At 43.5% G+C, this 26,471-nt stretch overlaps 1 protein-coding gene across 1 annotated transcript in view; it reads right to left on the bottom strand.

Annotated features, from left to right (window-relative positions):
- Positions 1 to 401: 401 nt before the first annotated feature.
- The window catches only part of LENG1 (leukocyte receptor cluster member 1), a 184,744-nt gene continuing 158,674 nt past the window's right edge, over positions 402 to 26,471 (bottom strand). The window contains exons 3-4 of the mRNA XM_069637925.1: positions 2,302 to 2,564; positions 402 to 934 (exon numbers count right to left, since the gene is read on the bottom strand). Coding sequence (XP_069494026.1) covers positions 721 to 934; positions 2,302 to 2,564 — 477 coding nt within the window. The 3' untranslated portion in view covers positions 402 to 720. The remainder of the gene's footprint in view (positions 935 to 2,301; positions 2,565 to 26,471) is intronic.

The following is a 26,471-nucleotide window of genomic DNA, read 5'->3' as shown; positions in this document are numbered from 1 at the left end:
GAAACCGTTCCGTAATGGTTTCATTTTAAAATAAAAGTGTAGGAAGAAGTTTAAACATTCCCTTAAACAGCATGTGTTTGAGGGTTTGTATTGTGCGTGGTGAAGGGGTTTGCGGGGAGCAGAGGCAGGCCACTAGGGAACATAGTTCAACTACTTCTTTTCATACCCTTCGACCACTGGGTATGTATAATCATTGCTATTCTGTACAAAGGATATCAATCTATAACAGACTTGTGCAGCAGAAGAACAAGCAGCTTAACTGTAGCATTGTGTTGGTAACTTGAAGTGTGTTAAAGATTCATATGCAATCCACCAAATCGGGGCACTGCAGATGCAAACCTAATATGGCTGTACAAATACACATTTCTTCATGAACCTGGCAAGCTGTTAAAAAGGCAGAATTTAAAACGTTTTACAATACATAATTTAATTATTGTAACACTGTCCACTTAGCCATTACACAGTAGGACAACTAGAACATTTGAGATTCCACTGACAGCAGAATTCCAGCAAATGGTTCTTGACACGAAGGCTGATCAATACATTACTAGTCCAGCCAAGCACAAAGTCAAGCACTCAGAGTTGCTAGATCATGCCCCTGTTCTTGGAGTTTCAGGCCTGGGATTCATCTACTCGCTGTGTAAAAGATGCGCTTCTTTGCCACAAATGTTCTCTGTGGTGCAAGGCTCTCTAATGGCCTGCATGGCCATGAGGGGCAAGTTATCTGTAGTTCTCGTGGATTTTAGGTTTTCGAGCTAACTCTGGATTAAACTGCGAATTGTAGCGGCGCTTTCGGTCGTCTAGCTCCTGCTCACCAAGTCCCGGAGTCTTCTCCCCAGAACTCCCCGACAATAAGGCTTCTGTTCTGGCTCGCTCAGATTTCTCACGCCTTAAACGCTCTTGTCGCAACTGCTCCATTGAGGGCTTTGCCGTTCTGCAAGGAGGAGGAAAGAAAGCATGAGAACAATTGAAGGAGGGGGTGCTTTCCCGCCCTACCCTTCCAACATAAGAAACTGCTACTAGGGCCTACTAAATAAACTAGATCCGAGTTCTCTACCAATAAAGAGACACCCATGCTTTAACTTTCTCCCAGAACAACATGCCAAAAGGAGAAGACTGGCAATGATGAATCGTGAAAAGACCCAGCTGCTTCCCCCCCAACTTAGCTCAGAATCCACAGGCCCAAAAATCTCATGTGTTGACTACATCTCTGTATTGCAAAAAAAAAAAAAAAAAAAAAAGAAATGCTAATGCCCAGAACAAAAACATTTCATTTTGGGGTCAGTCCACTGCACCTTTATGCTTTCACCCCAATCTTTGCACATGCCAGACAAATTGCACAAAAAGCCATAGAATGTATACACTTTTCTGTACCGGAATGCATGATGTGTTTCAATAGTTGGCAGATCACCAACAATAACGAAGGATCATTTCACAACATATTTGTATGCTGCTGCAGCCAAGGAAAATGAAGCAACCAATCTTATTACATGCTAGCGCTGCCCCCTTTCATGCTGGTTGTGACAAAAAACTATTCTGCCCCATGATGCGCTCCCCGCCCCAGTTCTGTCTCACATTGCTCTCAGGGCACGAGTTCTGCCCAGACGTAATCCTCAATGCCACAGTTTTGCCCCAATGTCACTTTCTATGCCATAGTTCTTCTCCAGTGTGGTTCACTGTGCCCACGTTCAGCTTTCACTGGCCCAAAATTGCCCACTCACCCACCTGGTCCCTTGCGGTTTCTTCTCCACTCTCTGGCACAGTGCACAGAAAGCAGAGAGTGAAGTGAATGTTATTGCCTTCCCTGCATCCCGTGCCCATAGGAGGCCATACAAGTAAGAGGTCTTCATGGCCACCTAAGGGCCTCACTAGCACAACCTATTCGACACCCAGAGGTTACACAAATAGCATCCAAGATGGCATACCACATGAGGGCAGCTGGCTCTCACGCACTATCTACTGCTGTGTCACAGAGCGTTCTCCATCTGGTGAACACACTTCATGTCAAAACTCAGTGTTGGCCAGTCAATGCTGCCCATTATGCTCGTACTGCCTCGACTGACCATCTTGCACCAGTTAAAAATGAATTGACATATCTATCTTTACTCACATCACTCAGGCCATACCAATGGCATTAGGTGCTATACAAATGTCATAACAGAACACGCATGTTCACTTCTTGTGCAAGACTCCTACCCCTACTGCAACCAACTAATTGCCTTACCAGCACTTCATTGGCCCCCTAGGGTTGCATGCCAACAGTTTCCTACCCACAATGAATTGTGAATGTTTGATAATTACCCTGGTTCCTTGTCCCTCTTCTCTTTCCTGTGGCCTTTGGATTCTTTCTTTCGCTCCTTTTTCTCACCACTCTTCTTTCTCAGGTAGCTCTCCATTTCATGCAGAGGGTCCAATCTTCCTTTTAGCTTCTCATCCTTGGTTGCGTTTGCTTCTTCCTGCTTGCAATGCTTGGGAGCCTCCTGGTACCAGGGACGGCTAGTCTGGGCCTCTGCAGCGCTCTGTCCCAGGTAGGTAAGCAGACCAATCGCTTTCTCTTGACGCTCCTGTGCAAATCATCAAGAGTGAAAATGTCTCACTAGTAAGAAAAAATCAAGGATAAATATCAGAGAATCTTGTCAGGAGTAGGCCTTTTTTCAAAAATGTATTTGTGACAGTTTGAAGTAAACCTTACACAAACATCACAACATAGCACATTAAAGAAACGTTTTAAAACATATTTATACAATACCTAAAATAAAAAACGTACTTAATTATCTTCCAATAATACATCAATCTCACATAAAAAGCGGCACAGAGCAATAATTATCTAAACATTCTCCGCCCACATGAGCCTGGACCAAAATAGGTTCTTCAAAGAATACCTTCCAAAACAGTCTCCAAATTTACCAAATGAGTTTTGCCTTAAGGATGATAGACAAGAACAATCAGTAACACAATGCCATACAGTCTCCAGCGAGTCCTTAGACCTGCTGAAGCGACACATCAATGGTGTCTCCACTGTATCGGTTGAATTCCAATGCATAGTCCTTTCCCTTGTAAGAGGTTGGTTCAATCAAAATCGCATATATATAGTGTGCAATTTATTGCATGGGAATTGGAATAAGCATGTTGAAAGTTTGTCTCTTTTATGTGGGAATGTTGCAGAGTACAGAGATTAAGAATGCCGTGATTCAAGTGCCAGCATCCAATCGTATCTGAACAATTTCGTTTTACCCGAGCGGTATATAAATTAATCTTCAGACGAACCCATAAACTGCAATAGATCCTGCATTTTGAGTTTAAAACATTCTAACGAATGTACGGTCCTATCATTCATTTTATGTAGGTCTATGTATAAGGAGTTATCTGATAGCTGCAATAATTTGGTGTAATTCAGCAGCTGTCTCCCCAAGTAGCGAGCTTTCAGTGAAACCAAACCCAATTCGTGACGTATGATAGAAGTATTGAATGTGCCAGACCCAAAACATTTTTCCAAAGCGTACCCTGCAATACGTTCAAATAACCCCCTAAATCCACCATGGACAGGTCCAGCCCATATAATAGTACCGGTTCCACCTTCCCAAGATAGTATTTCAAAGCTGGTAAGATCGTGAATTTCACGGTCACTCACATAGATGTTTAAAAGAGTGGCAGCTAAGATACATCCCTGTGGGAGTCCAAGATGTGAAGGCATTGACTTAGTCATGGAATATTCCCACGTAATACGAATCTTAAGCGCTGAGTCAGTATGTAACAAGGCAAATAATTGTACCAATTTTAGGGGAACTTTGAAGTTGAGCATCTTTGACTATATGATCGAGCGCACTACGCGGTCAAAGGTGCAATACATGTCCAATGAGGCCATATATATATCACTAAAAAAACTTTGTTAAAGGGACGTTATGGTTAAGTTGCACTACCAAAAACCTGTGAAATTCACTAAAAATTTTTTTATAAATGTGACGTTATGGTTCAAAGTAAAACCGAAAACCCCCTGAAATTCGCCAGTTATGGTAGGCTAAGCAACCATAACTTGCCCCACCACAGTGCACTGCTAACACTCACACCCAGGGCATCAAAGATGACATCACAAATGTCATTGATGACATCACATGTCTGGCTCACTCTTTTTTCCTTCACCGATATATCTAGGGCAGTAACAGACAGGAACTAAAAAGTCACTATACTATAGTACAAAGTACTATGGTGACAGCACAGATAACATTACATGTCTAGTTCCTTCTGTTTTTGGTCACTGTCATATGTAAGCCAGGTGCCTTTCTTCACTGTCAGTCAGGAGTTTAAGAAGGTAAAACTGCTATATTTGTAGTCCTTATCCTTCTGATGTGTTCTTACAATACTTTCCTTAGGTTTACGGTTACATCATATCATACATATTGTTAATATGAAAACCCTTTTCCCCTGGAAATTGCCATAATGGTTTGCTTCAGGAAGACTACCCCATTGCTTATAGCATCATTTCCCTGTTAAAGCAACTGCCTTCATGTCTGTGTACAAGGCCTAAAGGCTCAAGGTTTCGCCTTGGGGCCTACAGCACTCACAGAATCAGAAATTATACTCTCAGCCTGCCTTTCTAAAAAACACACATAGCCAGCATCTGTTAAGCCTCATGCATCGCTCGCACGGGAAGTGGCCTTGCAAGTCAGCATGTGTTCACTGACCCTTGGGTATATCTATGAATAATGACTGTTAGCATTTGCACTCTTTTCAAAACATAAGTATAAACCTATCTATATTTGGACTTGTTATTTTCTGAGAATGTGTGTGAAAGGGAAACCTTATCAAGCGCTTGTGCGGCACTCTGTAAAAGATATGCTCTGCCAATATTTAAACAGCCATATATGGAAATTGCTATCACTGCCGCGGCAGGATATGTGTAGCTTGCGAATTCCCCAGTGTCAAATGTGATGAATTGGTTTGTTTTTGCGATCGCGTATGTTAAAGGTTGAACGTGCATCCTGAAGGATGTTTTTGACTTGCTTAGATAAGATATATGAATAATGATCACTTGCAATGTCCGGCCTTTGTAAATCTCACCGCAATGTCTAAAATAGCAGCCAAAAGTGCTTTGGCAGGAAAATGTATGTATAGAAAGGGGTTGGGCTTGAAGCCAGGCATAAGACTTAATGTATCTGTGTAGCTATAAAAGACATGCTCTTTGTGATATCCAGCAGCACACACTGGCAGCATCTCTATGATGTGTTATGTGTCGGCCCTTCCGCGGAAGCTTTTGTCTTGGTTGCAATAAATGATTGTTAAACTCACTTAATAGTGTGTTTATTGATGGAGACCTCCGCCTTGTGAATTTTAGCATTTACAAATTGGCGTCCCTGTGCTGGCGGTTTCTTGCAGACGCAGTCCATCGCTTTGATGCGTGCCTTCCATCGAGCTCCTGTCTCCGGCGACGACTAACTGGGCCCATATTTCATAGCACGATTGATGCAAAACAGCGCGGTCCTCATCTTGAGACAAGAGATCGGGAAGAAGGAGAGGCGACTGCTCTGCCAAGGCCCAGACGAACCAGACAGAGGGGAGGTCTCCCTGGTGCGGTGAGTGAATTGTATCTGCAGAGAATTGTATTGGTGGATGGTAAGCCACAATTGGTATCAGTTTTATGGTACGTATTATTTGATCTTTGGTAAAGGATATTATTAATAATGGGAAACTTATGTGACCGTGATAAGAATGAGGGACCTATGCATGCGCCTGCTGAAGGCACCCCGTGTTATACTATGCTAACTAACTATGGGTTGGGAGCTGTGCAGTTTTGTAAAAATTGGGAGGAATACACAAAGAAGTCAGTCCAGTTTAGATGGCCTCCTAAAGCGGGAACTTTTGATATTAAAACGATCGAACATTTGGAATTAGTATTACTACAGAAAAAGGTCCGCCCTGCCCAGCATGATGCTATTCGCCAATGGCGAACAGAAGCGATAAAACAGAAAATGTCCCAAGATAAAAAGGATAGAAAGAAACAAAAGCGAACCTTGCAGGAAAAGGCTTGTGAATTAGACAACAAAGAGTTCGAACACCAGCTAGATGTAGAGGATCGGGCTGCATTGATAAGGTATGGTAAAGGCATGTACCCACTGCTCCCTAAAACAGAAAAAGAAATAGTCAGCCTTAACATCAAAGCTGATCAGGATGCGGACAGACTAACAGAGAACCTTTTGCGGCTAACAGTACCCATCCTATCCCCATCCAACGTTCCGCCTCAGGCCCCTACTGCACCCCCCTCTGCATATCCACCCCCGTATCATCCTCAGACCGGCACTATGGATCCAGGCAGTACTGAGGAGATAGAAGTAGGGAACTTAACCAGACATCCCACGTATACCCTAGCTGAATTTACCCATCTAGAAAACATGGCACAAGAATTGTTTGACGATCCAGAAGCTGGGGTGAAACAGAAGTTGTACACATGCCAGAAAAAAGAATTTCGGCAAATAATGAAAATGCATAGCAACCTTGTTGATGACTGGTTTAAAAATGTGGCTAGGCTACAATGGCCTAAGGGACTGTATGAAATCTATCTGGCCCTTAGCACTGAGAGGGATCGGATGGCCCTATGGGATAAATACACTCAAATAATTGGCTGGGTGACGAAGGTTATGAAGAACTACAATGACCAAGTAATGGGGGAGGAACGGGAAGAGGAGAGGAGAAAACAGGCCTTACAGGAGGCTAAACCAACTGCCGACGTTTTGATTAAAGGGATAGTTAATGAAGAAGAGGAAGGGAAACTAGAATATTGGATGGGCGTATTACAAACCCATAACCCCGCAACCCAACTAGTGTGCCTAGAAGGACTCCTGAATAAGATAGGAGCAGAATGTGGAAAGAACGGGCGAGATGAGGTCTGTAAGAAAGTGAGAGAGTGTATGGTCGAGTTAAAATCTTATGACTCTAATTGGGAAAAAGAGGACCACCGTAGGACACTTAGGTTGTTCAGGGACTTACTAAAGGTATTTCTCCCGGGGGCCTCCTTTGTGGGGCCCCTAAGAGAATGTGCGCCCATTGTTACAGCAAACGCGGACCCAAGTAAAGATCCTGTTGTTACAAAAACATATGTTTACGTACCCCTCACTAGGGCAGAATTGTTTAGTATAAAAAGAAGCACCCCAGACCCCAGAACTGATGCTGCAGGATTCTACAAAGAATTAAGAGCATTATTTAAAATGTGTACCCTGACTCTCCAGGACATCGATCATGTGATGTCTGCCGTGACTCCGGCTGATGTATGGGAACCTTTTAGATCTCGAAACCCCCCTGGACATGTCATCGATTGGACAGCGTTAGAAAAACATGATACAAACCGGAATCCAACTGACCCCATCCCAGAGGACCTAAAAACACTAGGGACAAGGATACTAAGAGCATTGAATGACGTATTGCCAGAAGTAGATGTGAATGTTGAAAAGATGGATGCTGTTATACAAAGTTCCACAGACACGGTTGGGGACTATTTCTTGAAATTTGAAAGTGCATTTAAGGCACACAGTGGTCAGTCTGTTAGCGACCCAACGGGCCAGAGATATTTCGCCATGGGCTTCGTAAAAGGTTTACGTAAAGGAATTAAGAAACCACTTAAATTAGGCGAAAGTACCTGGCAGGCAAGCACCCCGTCCCAGATCCTAGAAATGGCTAAATATTACGAGCGGCAGGAGGAGGAAGAATTGGAAGGGAAGAAACAGGCAGACAGGAACTTAAAGAATAAGGTGTTAATGCAACAATTGGTGCAACCACCTTACAATAAACCAAAGGGCCAGAGACCCCAGGTAAGGAACCCCGCTGGTAACACTGCGCAATGGACACCCCCGCGAATAGACCAATGCTCATTTTGCAAGCAGACGGGACATTGGAAAAATGAATGTCCCATATTAATGGCACGGAATGGTCAACCGGCGGGTGGGAGAGGAAGGGGCCGAGGTGGACCCCTCGCGGGACCACCTCAAGGCCAAGGAAGGTTTGTAAACCCCGAAAATAATGTATTCTCAAACGGTGCAGCGCAGCGACAAATGGTTAGAGTGGATGGCAATGGGTTTGTGGAGGACGAACTGAGTGGAATGATGTTTTTTGATAACACAGCAGCAATGAGTTGAAACGCCCCTAGTGAATGCGAGGAGACGGTGTCTGTTCCTATAGACCAAAAGGGACCATATGTTAACTTACAGATAGGACAGCACCCCACCGTTAAATGCTTGGTCGACACCGGAGCAGGTAACAGCTCGGTCGACGCCAAGGCCGTCCCCTCAGTTCCACTATCGGGTGAAAATAAGGTTTCGGTAGGGTTCGGTGGGGAACCCATATGTACTCCAGTGTCCCAGAGAATTGAGACATCTATATGCGGAGTGAAATTGACTAACAAATGGTTACTTACTAACAGGTGCCCCGAGAATCTCCTTGGGTTGGATCTTTTGAAAGCTTTAAATGCGACTATCTATTGTTCCCCAACAGGCGTTCGTATGACCATATGTAAATCCAAAATTGGTGGGTGTTATTTGGTTGAACCATTGCCACCAGAGTTACAGGAACTGCCCGCAGAGCTTTGGGCTGCTGGTAGTAATGATGTAGGTGTTTTGGACATTCCCCCTGTTGTGATCAAGGTAAAACATGGAGTCCCTCTACCCCGGACCCCTCAATACAGAATATCTCCAGAAGGCGAGGCAGCATTGATTAAGATTGTGCATGACCTAATGCAACTTGGGGTTGTCGAAGAGTGTGATGATAGCCCATGCAACTCTCCGTTGCTTCCCGTACATAAGAAAGGAGATGAAGTGACTCCGTATCGTTTTATTATTGACCTTAGAAGAATAAACAAGGTAGTAGAGCCCAGGTATCCCGTTGTCCCCAGTGTAACAAGTATTCTCACCATGGTCCCTCCCACGGCCACTTACTTTAGTGTTGTGGATTTAAAGAATGCATTTTTCTCCATACCCATAGCTGAAGAATCCAGATACCTCTTCTCCTTTGTGTTAGCACAACAACAGTACAGATTTTGTCGAGCACCCCAAGGTTACACAGAAAGCCCGGCTATCTTTAGCCAAGCGCTAAAACAACAATTGGATGAAATTCTGTTACCCCCTGGCGTAATGCTCATCCAATATGTGGATGACATCCTCATTTGTGGAGATACCGAATTGTGTTGCAAGGAAGGTACTTTGATTGTATTACGGCATTTGGCATACCATGGTCACAAAGTGTCTCTTAAGAAAATGCAGTATGTACAGGCCAAGGTTGATTATTTGGGATACGTCCTCACTGCAGAGGGTCGATCATTGTCACCTGAAAGGGTACGGTTAATACAGGAAATGGCCTATCCTAGTACCTTTAAAGAATTGAGACGATTGTTAGGTATTACCTCATATTGCCGTCATTGGGTCCCAGAATTCTCCCTGATAGCTAAGCCCCTGTTACAAAGTTTGAAAACAGAAAAGGATCAGGTACCCTTTACCTGCACACAAGAAATGAGAGAGGCCTGCGACGCTCTAAAAAGCGCTTTGTGCAGTGCCCCAGGGCTCGGGACACCCAATTACGGCAAGCCTTTTACTATTTTTGTACATGAACAGCAAGGTTGTGCTCTATCTGTATTGACACAGGAACAAAGTGGAAGGCAAAGGCCTTGTGCTTACTTCTCTGGCACTTTGGATAGTGTGGCCGCAGCGCTTCCCCCATGTATGCACTCAGTTGCTGCCGCAGCGTTGGCACTTAAGCAAAGTGCAGGTTTAGTGTTGGGGACCACTATCAGTGTAAGAGTTCCCCATGCAGTGGATGTGTTGCTCAATAGAACTCAGACTCAGCATCTCACGGCAGCCCGGTTAACACAATATGAGTTGACATTGTTTGCACCAAATGTGACTATTATGAGATGCAATACTTTGAACCCAGCTTCCCTTCTGCCCTTGCCAAGTGGGGAGGGAGATCAAGACATGCATGATTGCCTTATACGCACTGACGAACAGACCCGAGGTAGGGTCGATCTGAGTGACCTTCCCCTAGAAGGAGGTGATGGGATTTTATTTTGTGATGGCTCCTGTTACAAACTGGAAAATGGCGAGACAGTAGCTGGGTACGCAGTAACAACTGAAAGTGAGATTGTCCATATGGAACGCATACCCGAGTTATCAGCGCAAGCTGCAGAATTAAGGGCATTGACAAAAGCTCTAGAACTAAGCAAAGATTTAGCTGTAACCATCTATACGGATTCAGCATATGCACATGGTGTGGCCTTTAATTTTGGCCTGCTGTGGAAAGAGCGAGGGTTTCTCACCTCGCATGGAACAAAAATAAAACATGGTAATTTGATAAATAAGTTGTTAGCAGCATTGGCTGAACCCGCACAGGTGGCTATAGTAAAGTGCTCCGCCCATAAAAAGGTGGTAGATTTTGTGGGGCAGGGAAACAATTTAGCAGACCAGGTGGCTAAATATGCCGCGGAACACTGTCAACTGCCTCTTCCAGAGTGTAACATGTTGCAAAGGGATGTGGAAGGGAAGAGGGATGGTGGTGGACTAGAAAATGACCCTGAGGAGGTGGTTAAGGATATTCAAAAGGAAGCGGCAGATTGTGAAATCAAGACATGGACTAAGGACAGTAACAACGAACAAACCTCTAAGGGGGTGTGGTTGGACAGAATTAAAATTAGGTGGTTGCTCCCCGATAGTTATTTGCCTATGGTAGTAGACATGGCCCATGGAAATGCCCACGTCAATGCAAGTGCAATGGAGGATATCGTGAGCAAGGTATGGAAGAACCGGAAAATTGGATCCTATTGCAGGAGGTGGGCAGCACAATGTGCCATTTGCCTCCAGCACAATGTGGGCAAATCAGTAAAGGTACCAGCAGGTCATAGCAGGCTCCCAACACAGCCCTTCGAGGTTGTGTATATGGACTTTATACAGATGGAACCAGTTGCCAAATTAAAATATTGTCTTGTGATGAGGTGTGGGTTCTCCGGTTGGACAGATGCTTACCCCCTGAGAGACAACACTGCCATTTCCACAGCCAAATGTATCCTGAAATATTGGGTGCCCCAGTACACGGTGCCCAGTCTTTTGTACTCTGACAATGGCGTACATTTTACTGGTCAAGTTGTGAAGTATGTCTGCACTGCCCTAGGTATCGATCAGAGATTCCATTCCGTTTACCATCCCAAAAGTGCAGGGATTATAGAACGATCGAATGCCGTAGTCAAAAACAAGCTGGCAAAAATCTGTGCCTCCACAAACCTGAAGTGGCCAGATGCCCTTCCTTTAGCATTGTTGAGCATGCGGACCACTCCGAAGGGAACACACAAATTGTCCCCTTTCGAGATTGTGATGGGCCGCCCTCCAAGCGTATGGTCCATCCCAAAACCAAAGGTTATTGGAAATATTGAGCAGCCACTGTTGAGAGATTATTGTGCTGAACTCACGCATAAACTGTCTATTATCCATCAACAGGTGAAAGAAGCAGCTCCATCGGCCTTAAAAGGAGAAGGCCACGCCATCAAACCAGGGGATTACGTTTTGGTGAAAAGCTTTGACCGGACCAACTGCTTGCAGGCCCGCTGGAAAGGGCCGTACTTGGTCCTATTGGCAACTCAGACCGCTGTGAAGGTTGCTGGCCACAAGACGTGGATCCATGCCAACCATCTTAAAAGGGCACCACCTCAAATAGACCACCCCCCGACCAAGGACACGGGTCACTTTGCAGCCGAACCTACGGAGGATACTCCAAGGTACAACTTACGTCCTAGGAAACAGCATTGATTGCCTATGTTTGAACTCTGACACCTGGCTGAGAAAAAGGACTTGGTAAAGGGTCGGAACAAGCAAGGACAATTGAACGTACAGACGAAGTGGCCTCAGCAGCCCCTCCTGGGTAAGGAAATAGCCTCACCGACACACAGATGAAACGGCCTCAGCTTCCCCTCAAGGGTAGGAAGTAGCCTCAACGAGACGTGTCAAGGAAGGCGCCAGAAGCGGTGACAGCAGAACGGGTTATACTGTGCAACCCTTGCGACTTAGCGCATAAACGGACGGCACCGTTAGGGTAATTGTTAGGGACCCTCTTGAACATTTCTGTGTAAATATATAATGTATATAACGTGCGACATTTAACGGCCAAGTTCCGGAACTCAGCTATTGGGATTAGCCCTGTGCGAGGGAACAAAACAGGTTGTTACAATGGATAACGAGGGTGCTAGACTGAGGCGTCCTCGAGTGAATAGGTATGCATGTACCCCAAAGGAAAAGCTCATTTTATCCATCGTTTGCATTTTTTTAACAGTAGGCTTTGCGATATTTCTGTGGTACCTTGAGCACCATGATATTTATGCTGCCCGTAATTTGTTGCCTCCTACACCATCGCCCTCAACACCAGAACTAGTGACCATTCCCCACATAGATCAGGAGTATCGGAAGAAGCATCCCAGGAATAGCATCCTCACATGGATGAATGAAACGAACCAAATACTGAATAAAACCAATTGTTACATATGTACGTATGTCCCCCACAGCCATGAGAGTGGGCCCGAGTGGTATGCAACCCCTGCCATGAATGACACTTGTGTACCCATGCGAGAAATTATCTTGAGTGCCTCGCGCAACTTTTCCGAGCAAGGGACTAAATACGTTATTAAGGAACGTCAGGATCCAATAACGTTAGAGCCAAGTACAACCCGGTTTCTAGAACAATCTACTTCGTGTCCAGAACGGGCCTATACCAGTGATATCGGCATACTTGACCCACGTCCACGCCATCGTCAGAAACAGAAACCACATGAAACAATGCCCCAACCTATCCCTGTGCATAATATAGTTCAGAAAGCCCCCCTTTGCTACCAATGGAATAGGACTTATAATGCAAGCATGTTTCCCGGGCCTATAGCAGATATTATTGAAATTAAGCCCCCACCTTGGGTCGAACGGAAAGGCATGTTTATGGGCCTTCACAACTGCCAAGTAACAATAGATGTGAATATTTTTACCTTCCCCTTAATGGCACCAGAAGGGGCAATGTACATTTGTGGAGAAAATGCTTATTTTTGGTTGCCCCGTTATTGGAAAGGCCGATGTACTGTTGGCTATATAATGTTGGGCTTACATTATAAACCTTTGGAGGCAGCAAGCTTGAAACAGGGACCACGAAGAACAAAGTTAAATATGGGAGGTTACAGGCGAAGGAAAAGAGGTGTCATCACTAAAGAAGACACCACGTGGGATGAATTCTTTGATTTCCTAAAGGGTATGGTGATGCCCATGGGGATAATAATGAACTCCAGGAGCATTAGGCACTTGGCTAGATTAGTAGAAAAGGAACTGAACGTGACTGGTGACATACTGACTAACCTCACTAAAGAAGTACAGGCAGTTCGGATGGTAGCACTGCAAAATCGCCTGGTGTTAGATACAATGCTGGCGGAGGTGGGCGGGGCTTGTAAAATAATTGGCACTTCCTGTTGCACATTCATACCTGATTATAGCACCGATATCTTTAAAGGGATCGATGAAATGCATAAAATGGCAGCTCAAATACATTCTGAATTCGGGCCTGGGGATGGGACATCGTGGTTCTGGGATCTATTACGGAGCTGGGGATGGAAGCTCCTCACCCCCCTTCTTATCATAGGTGGATTAATAGCTGCTTGCTGCTGTTGCATTCAGTGCTTTCCCTTATGTGTATCTGTCATAGGAGATTGTTGCAGGAAAATGATGGGGGCGCTGGTACCAAAACCTACTAATGCCATGATCACTAATGAAATAATAAGACTGGAAGAGGCAATAGAAGGATTACAAAAGATTGATATGACTGACAATGAAAATAAAGAGAGGGGAACACTTGAACTACGATGCATAATGTATACAGGACAATTAAATGAACAGAGCGCAGCAGTCGCGCTATGCCCAGTGGTGAACAAACAGCCACAACGAGGACCAGTTATAAACCTAAATGCATACTAGGATTGTTGAGATAGTCTTGCTGACGCAAAAGGGTCGTTTTGTTAATATGAAAACCCTTTTCCCCTGGAAATTGCCATAATGGTTTGCTTCAGCAAGACTACCCCATTGCTTATAGCATCATTTCCCTGTTAAAGCAACTGCCTTCATGTCTGTGTACAAGGCCTAAAGGCTCAAGGTTTCGCCTTGGGGCCTACAGCACTCACAGAATCAGAAATTATACTCTCAGCCTGCCTTTCTAAAAAACACACATAGCCAGCATCTGTTAAGCCTCATGCATCGCTCGCACGGGAAGTGGCCTTGCAAGTCAGCATGTGTTCACTGACCCTTGGGTATATCTATGAATAATGACTGTTAGCATTTGCACTCTTTTCAAAACATAAGTATAAACCTATCTATATTTGGACTTGTTATTTTCTGAGAATGTGTGTGAAAGGGAAACCTTATCAAGCGCTTGTGCGGCACTCTGTAAAAGATATGCTCTGCCAATATTTAAACAGCCATATATGGAAATTGCTATCACTGCCGCGGCAGGATATGTGTAGCTTGCGAATTCCCCAGTGTCAAATGTGATGAATTGGTTTGTTTTTGCGATCGCGTATGTTAAAGGTTGAACGTGCATCCTGAAGGATGTTTTTGACTTGCTTAGATAAGATATATGAATAATGATCACTTGCAATGTCCGGCCTTTGTAAATCTCACCGCAATGTCTAAAATAGCAGCCAAAAGTGCTTTGGCAGGAAAATGTATGTATAGAAAGGGGTTGGGCTTGAAGCCAGGCATAAGACTTAATGTATCTGTGTAGCTATAAAAGACATGCTCTTTGTGATATCCAGCAGCACACACTGGCAGCATCTCTATGATGTGTTATGTGTCGGCCCTTCCGCGGAAGCTTTTGTCTTGGTTGCAATAAATGATTGTTAAACTCACTTAATAGTGTGTTTATTGATGGAGACCTCCGCCTTGTGAATTTTAGCATTTACAATATGCATAGAAGAAGAAGGAAGCGAGAAACACAATAGTTTTTTTGTGTCCATGAAGGTAATTAGGTTGGGAATGAACATTTTGTGTTAAAACTGCAGTTTGGGGATGGATGCTTTACGGTCCCTGTATATGCTTATATTTGTATGCATTGTGCTCTCTTTATGGTTGTGTGAGTAATAGTGCAATTATGCAGTAAGGGAAGCATACATAGATGTTTATGTTTCACAGTAAGTAAACATCTGTAATGGTACTATTTATCAATTTGGTATGCAACATGGGAAGATTGCAAATAGTGCATCGCTGTAGCGCATGCTGCAGACAATTTCTGCATTTCTTCATGCGTTTGTGCATGTATTGAAAGAACTCAGTATTGCAATGTTTTTTTTTTCAGCAAAGCATTGCTTAATGAACTACGTGGCATATCTAAGTTCTTCGATCATCTCTGATACTTTTCTGTCAATAATATAATTACAATCCCTCATGGAGTCTCTGCATGAAAACAAACTGTGCATGTGATGTCATCTGTGATGTCATCAATGACATTTGTGATGTCATCGTTGATGCCCTGGGTGTGAGTGTTAGCAGTGCACAGTGGTGGGGCAGGTTATGGTTGCTTAGCCTACCATAACTGGCAAATTTCAGGGTTTTTTCGGTTTTACTTCGAACCATAACGTCCCGTTTATAAAAAAAGGTTAGTGAATTTCACAAGTTTTTGGTAGCGCAACTTAACCATAACGTCCCTTTAACAAAGTTTTTGTAACTGAATTTCATAGTGTTTTAGTAGGGGAACTGAACCTTAACATGACTTTAGCAAAGTTTGTTTACTGAATATACACTTTCATCATGTGAATTTGGGAGGTATGAACTGTAATTCCCGTACTTTATGTGCATGTAACATAGAACATACTGAGCCCCCAGCGCTAATGGCATTTGAAGGGCACGGACTGAGCGCCTGTCCACGGACGGGCGCGGACAAGATCAACACTACCCAAACAGTGAGGGGGTATCTGAAATTGTTTTATCATGCCATATAAAAAATGAACAAGTTTGAAAAGCAGCGCATAAACACATTATAAGGAGTAATAAATAACCATTGGACCTAGACGTCTCACACATAACCCATCCATTTAATTAGCATGTAGAATGAAATGGATTATACCATAACAAAAAAAGATATGCCTCCAACGTAATTACTTCACAGAACCTGTACAGCTAGGAGCGACAGTAGAGAAGCACAGCACAGCAAGTAGAAATTACAGGAAAGTAGTAAGTGAACTTCATTTTTCTTATATGTTTGTATGCTTTTTGTATGAGGTGCAGAACAAGTAATGTATTTCTGTTGTGTTCTCACAGAAATGTGCAGCACTTTGGATTGGCTGGAGGAGAATTTTCCGCATGGCGAAATGTCGGAAGATAGCGATGGTACCCACTTCTCTACATAGGCAAAATAATAGTCAGTACTTTACGGGAACGTAACATATATATTTATTTTTAACAGACCAGGTAAAAAAATGAAGAAACTCCACCAAAGGACACAGAGCAAGACACCTTGAAAAGGATAGAGGACAAAGTGGACATGCTGAAAGAGAATTTTATGGGTTAAGGCAATTTGTGGAGGACTATGTGAAAGGAAAAATCAGATATCACTGTCACACCTGTACCTGTCCCCCTTATCCATTTCCCAGTGAACTATCCCCAAACCCTCAAGAACAACAAACGTTTTGACAAAACTTCCATCCCTTCCTCCCCTCACAACCAGCCTGTGGAAAAACCCTAATTCCCCTATAATTTTTTCAGTGTCGGCTTCCCCCTCTCTCTCTTAAGTCCGGTTTGTGTGTTTAATAAAAGAAATGTTACGTTAGCTGTAGAGAAATTGTTTGGGTCTATTTTTTTTTTAAAAAAAGAGTTAAGATGTCCACGGACAGCGCGACTGTTCGACCTGTCCGTAACTAATGAAATATGGATGTGCTAAGGACAATACTCCTACCCGTACCAATCACAACCAAGGTGGAACTGTTCTTAGAACACAACAGGTGTCCGGGATGTCTGTAAATAAACAAAATGGGAGTGTCCTTAGGACACTATACCTGTCCGTACCGTCCGGAGCCAAGATGGAACTGTCCGTAGAACAGTCGAGGTGTCCGGCATGTCCATAGTCAAACAAAATGGAGGTGTCCTTAGGACACTGTACCTGGCCGTACAGTCAGCAGAACATCTACGCAGATGCGCACCACACCCGGAATTCTTGAGAACATCGCGCCTGTCCGTAACTGTCCGTCTCATTTGTGTCACACTTTTAATAAAATTCAAGACCCGAACACTGTCCGTAGAACATCCGAGCGCACGCGTACGACCGTTCCTGAGCATTTGGTGTCCTGCAGGCACCCATTTCCTTCGCGGATGTGTTCACGACGTCATCATGTGACCGCACCCACGCTGAGCGGGTGTCCTAATTTGCGCACTTTGTCCGCTTCCGCAACATTTCAAAAGAACTTATGCAGACATGCCAAATTATTTAGCAATACAAAATCACCCTTTTCACATGTCCCATACAATGGCCTAGCTTTCAGCATATTGTTTGGAATTTTTTCAACGCTTTTGAGTGATCGATATGGTCATGAGGCGCACCCCTCCACCACTATAAAAGCCCAAACCCCCGAGCTCATCTTCATTGTACTTCTGGCGATTGTAGATTGAATTTTGCTGCCTTTAGTGCTGTAGTGGAGATTATCTCGCCAACCCTAATGGCATCCATGGCTGCTGTTGCTACATCAGCCTCAGCACCACCCCCAAACCCTCCACCGCCACCACCTCCCCAAGGGCCTTTAATGGGAAATACGTGCGAGGATGTAGAGAGCGAGGAAGAAGAGGATGAAGAGAATGAGGTGGAGGAATCCCCTACTACCAGCACTTGCCGGGAGTCGTGGGTGTGGCGGTAGTTTACCGTTTTTTGGTACCGTACCAAAAGCATGCGCGAACCTGGTCACCTGTAAAAAGTGCCAGTTGGTGCCGAGTCGTGGGAGACCTGGTGCGTACAGCTTTGGTACGACAACCATGAAGCGACACCTAACTTCATTCCACAGGGCAGACATTCGCAAGTGGTGCCATGTAAAGAACGGAGTAGGTTGAGTTCCTCCGCAGCATCCTCCGAGTACGATCCTTTCACCATAAGAGACACTCCTGTGGCAGAGCGCATCCCTCCAGCTGCCTCACAGGCCATTCGCAATGCTGTTGACCCTTACCTTTCGAGGGTCACAATATTGTGTTTGTACTGCGATGCAGTACTCTGCAGGGGGAAGAGTATTCGAACTGCTTTCGAGGCTAAGTTCACGGAGCACCAGAAGAACTGCTACCTACCTAAATAAGGCCCACTCTACATCTTTCTCTCTCCACTTGCCCTTTCTTATCCCCGTGGTTGGTGTCCCTTCCTTACCCTCCTTTCCCCCACCTCTCCTAGTGTGTTGTGTGTAAAAAAGCCAAAAAAATATAAAACAACAAAATTTACTTTTCAGAGCTTCCTTTCACAGTATAAAAATGGAACTATCAAGTGAAAGGTGTAGGGCCCCGCGCATTTTTCAAAAGTCTGCGGACAGTCCTAGCACACACAAAATTGTAGGGTGTAACCGTAGCAAAACCAATGCACTTTTCTCTGGGAGTAAGTGGGGGCTCTGAAAAGAGCCTTTTGGTGGTGTTTTGTGGGTTTGGAAAACTTGGATTCGTCAAAATGCAATGGAAAGTAGGTGACTATGAATCCAAAAAAGGTTGCAATGCATTTTGTATATTTCGAAGAAAAATCTGATTGCCAGCATACGTAAGATGGACTCCATCTCGGCGAAAAATGAACGTGCTTCGAAACATAATATTTTCATTGTGTAAAGAGGACATGCCAACATCTCTTAGAAAGGCACAAACAGCCTTACTGACATTGCGCCTCGCTTTCTCCATTTGTGGACCAAATGAAGAATAACGCAGCCACATTTGTCTTTGTGCAATACGAGAAAAAATTACTTGGCAATGTGGAAACATGACTGTCTCAAGTCCTTCCTTCATAGGAAATTGCAAAGAAATTCCAGAGACAGGTCCTAAACTGTTTCCTCCACAATGAATGAGAATTATATCAGGATGACGCTCTGTCTGTAAAGTAGCAGAGAGAGGTACTAAGTCCAGCCACTTCATTCAACGCAGTCCACGCCACTGCACTTCCACATGAGGGAATCCTAGATCTGCAGATATACCGCAACGTTATGCATGGACCTTCAACCGATGTATCCATGAGTCTCCCAAAATCCAGATAATTGTTTTCGCGCACACACAGCCATAGCTGTCTGTTCTCTCAGGAAAAAGACGTTCTCACCAAATATCTCCGTTCACAACTCACCCACAGAACTTTACTGACCAATCCCTAGCTTCGCTCATTCTCATTTGCATGCCTCTCCACCCCAGAATCCCCGTATGTAATACGCGCCGCCTGCAGACTACCGCGATATCCGCGGACATGTAGAGGATCTCAGCGTGACGATTGTACATTTAAATAGTATTCCCTTTTTCCCCTTTAAGGTAGGCTCTGAAAAGAGCAGTTTTTTTTTTTTTTTTTTGCAGATGCCTGACAGACACCTGTTATTTTGTATTTTTTGGGTTTTTTTTTCTTCTTGGTGTACTCCTACAATCATCACAGAACCTTCTCCAAAGCAAGCCTTACATTCCAAGAGAACACGGCATTTCCCAAAAAAGAAAGAAACACCATCTGCTTCAAAATAAGCCGCATTACTGGAAACAATGTTCTCGTGGCTGCAGAAAAACATACCAGCTCTTAACATGAAAGCTCGCATTCCGCGATTGATGGCACACCTACCAATACTTTGATCAGGACAAAAAACAGAACTGTTGTCCCATTTTGGTCTAGGGAGTAAGCCAGAAAAAATGTACGTTCGCAGTTGGAAAGATGTGAATGACTGCTTGAACCAACTGTTCCAAATCTACCAACAAAGTAGGTAAAGTCACGTAGCCCAAATGGCAGGCACCATAGTGCAAAACTACCACATGGGGACTGGATATCCTACGCATATCTCTGCAAACTTGGAGAATTGCCTCTACATTGCAATCAGTCGCAGCGCTCCACACCACCTCCACTCCGCTGACATCGAAGTTGTTTGCCACATGCCTACATTCTGAATAGTGCTGTAAACCAAGGACAAAAATCTCTGAGCATCAACACCCCGACTGTCTCCACCTCTGCCATCTTCACTACAAACACTCTCTTTCTACACAAATCAACAATGTCAACATATGATTGGCTGATTCCTACAGCCCCCTTTCCATGCTTGATTTGCTGTAAAAGCCCATATGTTGCACACCCTACCCGCAGACAAGCGCGATGTCCGTGCGGCATGTAAATCTTAGCCAGTCCTTCTACCCTTTCCACATCACTTGCAAATCCATTCCCTCATTGGACACAGCTAAGCAGTCACACAACCATCCGCCAATCACATCCAAGCCCTCTATATCTAACTCCGTCATCAGAATTCCGCACTTCAAATGTACTGTTGATCACTCTGAATACAAGTCGCATATCATTGCAAAGCACCTACTACAAAAAAACTACTGTGCAAAGTGTCGTGGATTTCTACTTACAGCTCCATGCATACCCACATGCGTGATTACAAAGAACAGGTATGCATATTTTATTCCGACTACATGTGCAACTCTTCTGATTCCATTTAACGAAATTAATGCCACTAAATCTGCATAGCCAATACATACATACCAACGCTCCCACTTTAAGGGCAAGACTTCTGATTTTTCATTGGAAAATTGTACTACTTCTTACTATCTCCTGCATAACCTATACATACGTACCAACCCTCCCGATTTACACGCGAAACTCGATTTTCCATTAAAAAAAGTCACCATTTTGTACTGTCTTCTGCCTAAATTAATGCTACGGCCAATGGGATCGTATGAGAAAAGTAAACGTTCCCGATTGCTGTGGTGACATCTTCCTCTCAGGTGGTCCAGATTTTTCGCATTCCTACTTATAATATAAAAGTACCAATTTTTTCCCATGTACTATAATGACCTATCACTTCCGAACCTCTCTGCTATGTACAGTGCAGCTGAAAAAAAACAAGGGAATGCCATTAACTTAAAATTTTACTCATTTACGAAATAGGTTCAACTAACATACTGCAAATAACATATAAAGGCTGCACATAGTCAAATGAAATGTGCGCATACCCTGTGTTGACATTTGAAACGAGAATATTCTTATGAAAGCTGAAAAATGTACGTGTACATTAACAGCACTGCTTTAAACACACAAAATCACTAACTTCTTCATTTTACAATTACAGTGAAGACCACTCTCCTGAAAATCAATAGCATCTACACTGCAAACAACCTATCCGAAGAAACCTGGTCAGTCCACAAAAAAAAGTAAGTACTGTACTACCTTTATATTTTTACTGTTCCTCAAAGAGACTGTGTGGGTTATTTATGTAATTTGCGCACCAAAAATAAACATTGATTTCTGAACCATTCTGCCAAAAATCCCCATTTATTAAACAAAGATTAACAGACAGTATGGCACACAAATCCCTGTGTTTTATGGAACACAAATGACATACACAAGCCTTAGAATGTTAGTACTACAAAACAAATAGCCGTTTTAATTTGATACCATTACGTTTACTATTAATGGTTCTCCTCACTACTAGCTCACTTTCTACTCTCATCTGAAGCACAGTGTAGTAATATAGAAACAGAAAAATAGCCTTCCCAAATCATTGTAACTGCCCAATGCACATTCACACACCACCACAAACATCTTCCCCATCAAACTCATACACGCATGCACACAGCACACATACATTGTAAAACAGACCGACCCATGCCTTCTTTTTTTCAACAGACCCCAAAGAATGCCTACCAAAAAGCAAGTCCGTAGAAAGGAACGCAGAAATAGAGCAAATGAAAATAAGAGTCCAAAGTAAGCATCCATCTCTAGCAGAGTTTGTACAGAACGTTGAAACAAAACAGCTAATACAGTCATTTAGCAAAACAAAGGAAGTTTCAACTACAGAAACCTTGGCTCCTCTATCAAAATGTGGCTTTACAAGAATTCGGCTACCACTACTGCTAACAATGCTCTTATAAATCCTGATATACTAGCAAGAACCCATAGCAAAAAAAGTATTTTAGCAAAGATGTTCCGCCACAGAGTCCTTCAGAATCTAATAAGAAGAGGAGCGAAATCATCCTCAACCCTTAAAACCTACCGTAGAAAATTAATCCTTCAAGCTCTCGTAGACAGTGCAATCCTTCTCAAAAGGAAGTTATTTATTTTAGTGTTAAATAGGATGAAACCACTAACAAAACTAAGTACTAAACTACAAAGGAAACTTCTCAAACAGAATGTCAACAAAAATAACTTCTTAAATATTTGTGGAGGTGAATGGAGTCACACAACGACCACAGAACCATATTTTAATGAAGAAGCATACAAACAAAATCAAACAAACACAATAACCATCCATAGCAGTGGACGAGGGTATGAAAGAAATCAATAAAACCATCATGGAACAAGAAACACTGCTTACAAAAGTATCCCCTGAAAACTCAGAATTACCTCTTCATTCGACAGAACCAGACCGTCCAGTATACAAATGGCTGTGCACGTCAATGTGTAACATTCCTAACAAATCTTTCAAATCTTTACGCCACTTCCTCAATCAATATGTGAAAGGTAAAGACAAAATCAAAATGAAAGTGCTGCAAAATATGGATACCTGTCCAGTGCTCAAATACACAAACCAAACCCTCCACCGCCACCACCTCCCCAAGGGCCTTTAATGGGAAATACGTGCGAGGATGTAGAGAGCGAGGAAGAAGAGGATGAAGAGAATGAGGTGGAGGAATCCCCTACTACCAGCACTTGCCGGGAGTCGTGGGTGTGGCGGTAGTTTACCGTTTTTTGGTACCGTACCAAAGCATGCGCGAACCTGGTCACCTGTAAAAAGTGCCAGTTGGTGCCGAGTCGTGGGAGACCTGGTGCGTACAGCTTTGGTACGACAACCATGAAGCGACACCTAACTTCATTCCACAGGGCAGACATTCGCAAGTGGTGCCATGTAAAGAACGGAGTAGGTTGAGTTCCTCCGCAGCATCCTCCGAGTACGATCCTTTCACCATAAGAGACACTCCTGTGGCAGAGCGCATCCCTCCAGCTGCCTCACAGGCCATTCGCAATGCTGTTGACCCTTACCTTTCGAGGGTCACAATATTGTGTTTGTACTGCGATGCAGTACTCTGCAGGGGGAAGAGTATTCGAACTGCTTTCGAGGCTAAGTTCACGGAGCACCAGAAGAACTGCTACCTACCTAAATAAGGCCCACTCTACATCTTTCTCTCTCCACTTGCCCTTTCTTATCCCCGTGGTTGGTGTCCCTTCCTTACCCTCCTTTCCCCCACCTCTCCTAGTGTGTTGTGTGTAAAAAAGCCAAAAAAATATAAAACAACAAAATTTACTTTTCAGAGCTTCCTTTCACAGTATAAAAATGGAACTATCAAGTGAAAGGTGTAGGGCCCCGCGCATTTTTCAAAAGTCTGCGGACAGTCCTAGCACACACAAAATTGTAGGGTGTAACCGTAGCAAAACCAATGCACTTTTCTCTGGGAGTAAGTGGGGGCTCTGAAAAGAGCCTTTTGGTGGTGTTTTGTGGGTTTGGAAAACTTGGATTCGTCAAAATGCAATGGAAAGTAGGTGACTATGAATCCAAAAAAGGTTGCAATGCATTTTGTATATTTCGAAGAAAAATCTGATTGCCAGCATACGTAAGATGGACTCCATCTCGGCGAAAAATGAACGTGCTTCGAAACATAATATTTTCATTGTGTAAAGAGGACATGCCAACATCTCTTAGAAAGGCACAAACAGCCTTACTGACATTGCGCCTCGCTTTCTCCATTTGTGGACCAAATGAAGAATAACGCAGCCACATTTGTCTTTGTGCAATACGAGAAAAAATTACTTGGCAATGTGGAAACATGACTGTCTCAAGTCCTTCCTTCATAGGAAATTGCAAAGAAATTCCAGAGACAGGTCCTAAACTGTTTCCTCCACAATGAATGAGAATTATATCAGGATGACGCTCTGTCTGTAAAGTAGCAGAGAGAGGTACTAAGTCCAGCCACTTCATTCAACGCAGTCCACGCCACTGCACTTCCACATGAGGGAATCCTAGATCTGCAGATATACCGCAACGTTATGCATGGACCTTCAACCGATGTATCCACGAGTCTCCCAAAATCCAGATAATTGTTTTCGCGCACACACAGCCATAGCTGTCTGTTCTCTCAGGAAAAAGACGTTCTCACCAAATATCTCCGTTCACAACTCACCCACAGAACTTTACTGACCAATCCCTAGCTTCGCTCATTCTCATTTGCATGCCTCTCCACCCCAGAATCCCCGTATGTAATACGCGCCGCCTGCAGACTACCGCGATATCCGCGGACATGTAGAGGATCTCAGCGTGACGATTGTACATTTAAATAGTATTCCCTTTTTCCCCTTTAAGGTAGGCTCTGAAAAGAGCAGTTTTTTTTTTTTTTTTTTGCAGATGCCTGACAGACACCTGTTATTTTGTATTTTTTGGGTTTTTTTTTCTTCTTGGTGTACTCCTACAATCATCACAGAACCTTCTCCAAAGCAAGCCTTACATTCCAAGAGAACATGGCATTTCCCAAAAAAGAAAGAAACACCATCTGCTTCAAAATAAGCCGCATTACTGGAAACAATGTTCTCGTGGCTGCAGAAAAACATACCAGCTCTTAACATGAAAGCTCGCATTCCGCGATTGATGGCACACCTACCAATACTTTGATCAGGACAAAAAACAGAACTGTTGTCCCATTTTGGTCTACGGAGTAAGCCAGAAAAAATGTACGTTCGCAGTTGGAAAGATGTGAATGACTGCTTGAACCAACTGTTCCAAATCTACCAACAAAGTAGGTAAAGTCACGTAGCCCAAATGGCAGGCACCATAGTGCAAAACTACCACATGGGGACTGGATATCCTACGCATATCTCTGCAAACTTGGAGAATTGCCTCTACATTGCAATCAGTCGCAGCGCTCCACACCACCTCCACTCCGCTGACATCGAAGTTGTTTGCCACATGCCTACATTCTGAATAGTGCTGTAAACCAAGGACAAAAATCTCTGAGCATCAACACCCCGACTGTCTCCACCTCTGCCATCTTCACTACAAACACTCTCTTTCTACACAAATCAACAATGTCAACATATGATTGGCTGATTCCTACAGCCCCCTTTCCATGCTTGATTTGCTGTAAAAGCCCATATGTTGCACACCCTACCCGCAGACAAGCGCGATGTCCGTGCGGCATGTAAATCTTAGCCAGTCCTTCTACCCTTTCCACATCACTTGCAAATCCATTCCCTCATTGGACACAGCTAAGCAGTCACACAACCATCCGCCAATCACATCCAAGCCCTCTATATCTAACTCCGTCATCAGAATTCCGCACTTCAAATGTACTGTTGATCACTCTGAATACAAGTCGCATATCATTGCAAAGCACCTACTACAAAAAAACTACTGTGCAAAGTGTCGTGGATTTCTACTTACAGCTCCATGCATACCCACATGCGTGATTACAAAGAACAGGTATGCATATTTTATTCCGACTACATGTGCAACTCTTCTGATTCCATTTAACGAAATTAATGCCACTAAATCTGCATAGCCAATACATACATACCAACGCTCCCACTTTAAGGGCAAGACTTCTGATTTTTCATTGGAAAATTGTACTACTTCTTACTATCTCCTGCATAACCTATACATACGTACCAACCCTCCCGATTTACACGTGAAACTCGATTTTCCATTAAAAAAAGTCACCATTTTGTACTGTCTTCTGCCTAAATTAATGCTACGGCCAATGGGATCGTATGAGAAAAGTAAACGTTCCCGATTGCTGTGGTGACATCTTCCTCTCAGGTGGTCCAGATTTTTCGCATTCCTACTTATAATATAAAAGTACCAATTTTTTCCCATGTACTATAATGACCTATCACTTCCGAACCTCTCTGCTATGTACAGTGCAGCTGAAAAAAAACAAGGGAATGCCATTAACTTAAAATTTTACTCATTTACGAAATAGGTTCAACTAACATACTGCAAATAACATATAAAGGCTGCACATAGTCAAATGAAATGTGCGCATACCCTGTGTTGACATTTGAAACGAGAATATTCTTATGAAAGCTGAAAAATGTACGTGTACATTAACAGCACTGCTTTAAACACACAAAATCACTAACTTCTTCATTTTACAATTACAGTGAAGACCACTCTCCTGAAAATCAATAGCATCTACACTGCAAACAACCTATCCGAAGAAACCTGGTCAGTCCACAAAAAAAAGTAAGTACTGTACTACCTTTATATTTTTACTGTTCCTCAAAGAGACTGTGTGGGTTATTTATGTAATTTGCGCACC

This window comes from Ambystoma mexicanum, chromosome 1q (assembly GCF_040938575.1).
Source record: "Ambystoma mexicanum isolate Mex_15411 chromosome 1q, UKY_AmexF1_1, whole genome shotgun sequence".
NCBI classification, from domain to species: domain Eukaryota; kingdom Metazoa; phylum Chordata; class Amphibia; order Caudata; family Ambystomatidae; genus Ambystoma; species Ambystoma mexicanum.
The sequence above is the reverse complement of the archived record's forward strand: the minus strand, read 5'-3'. Positions and strand labels throughout refer to the sequence as shown.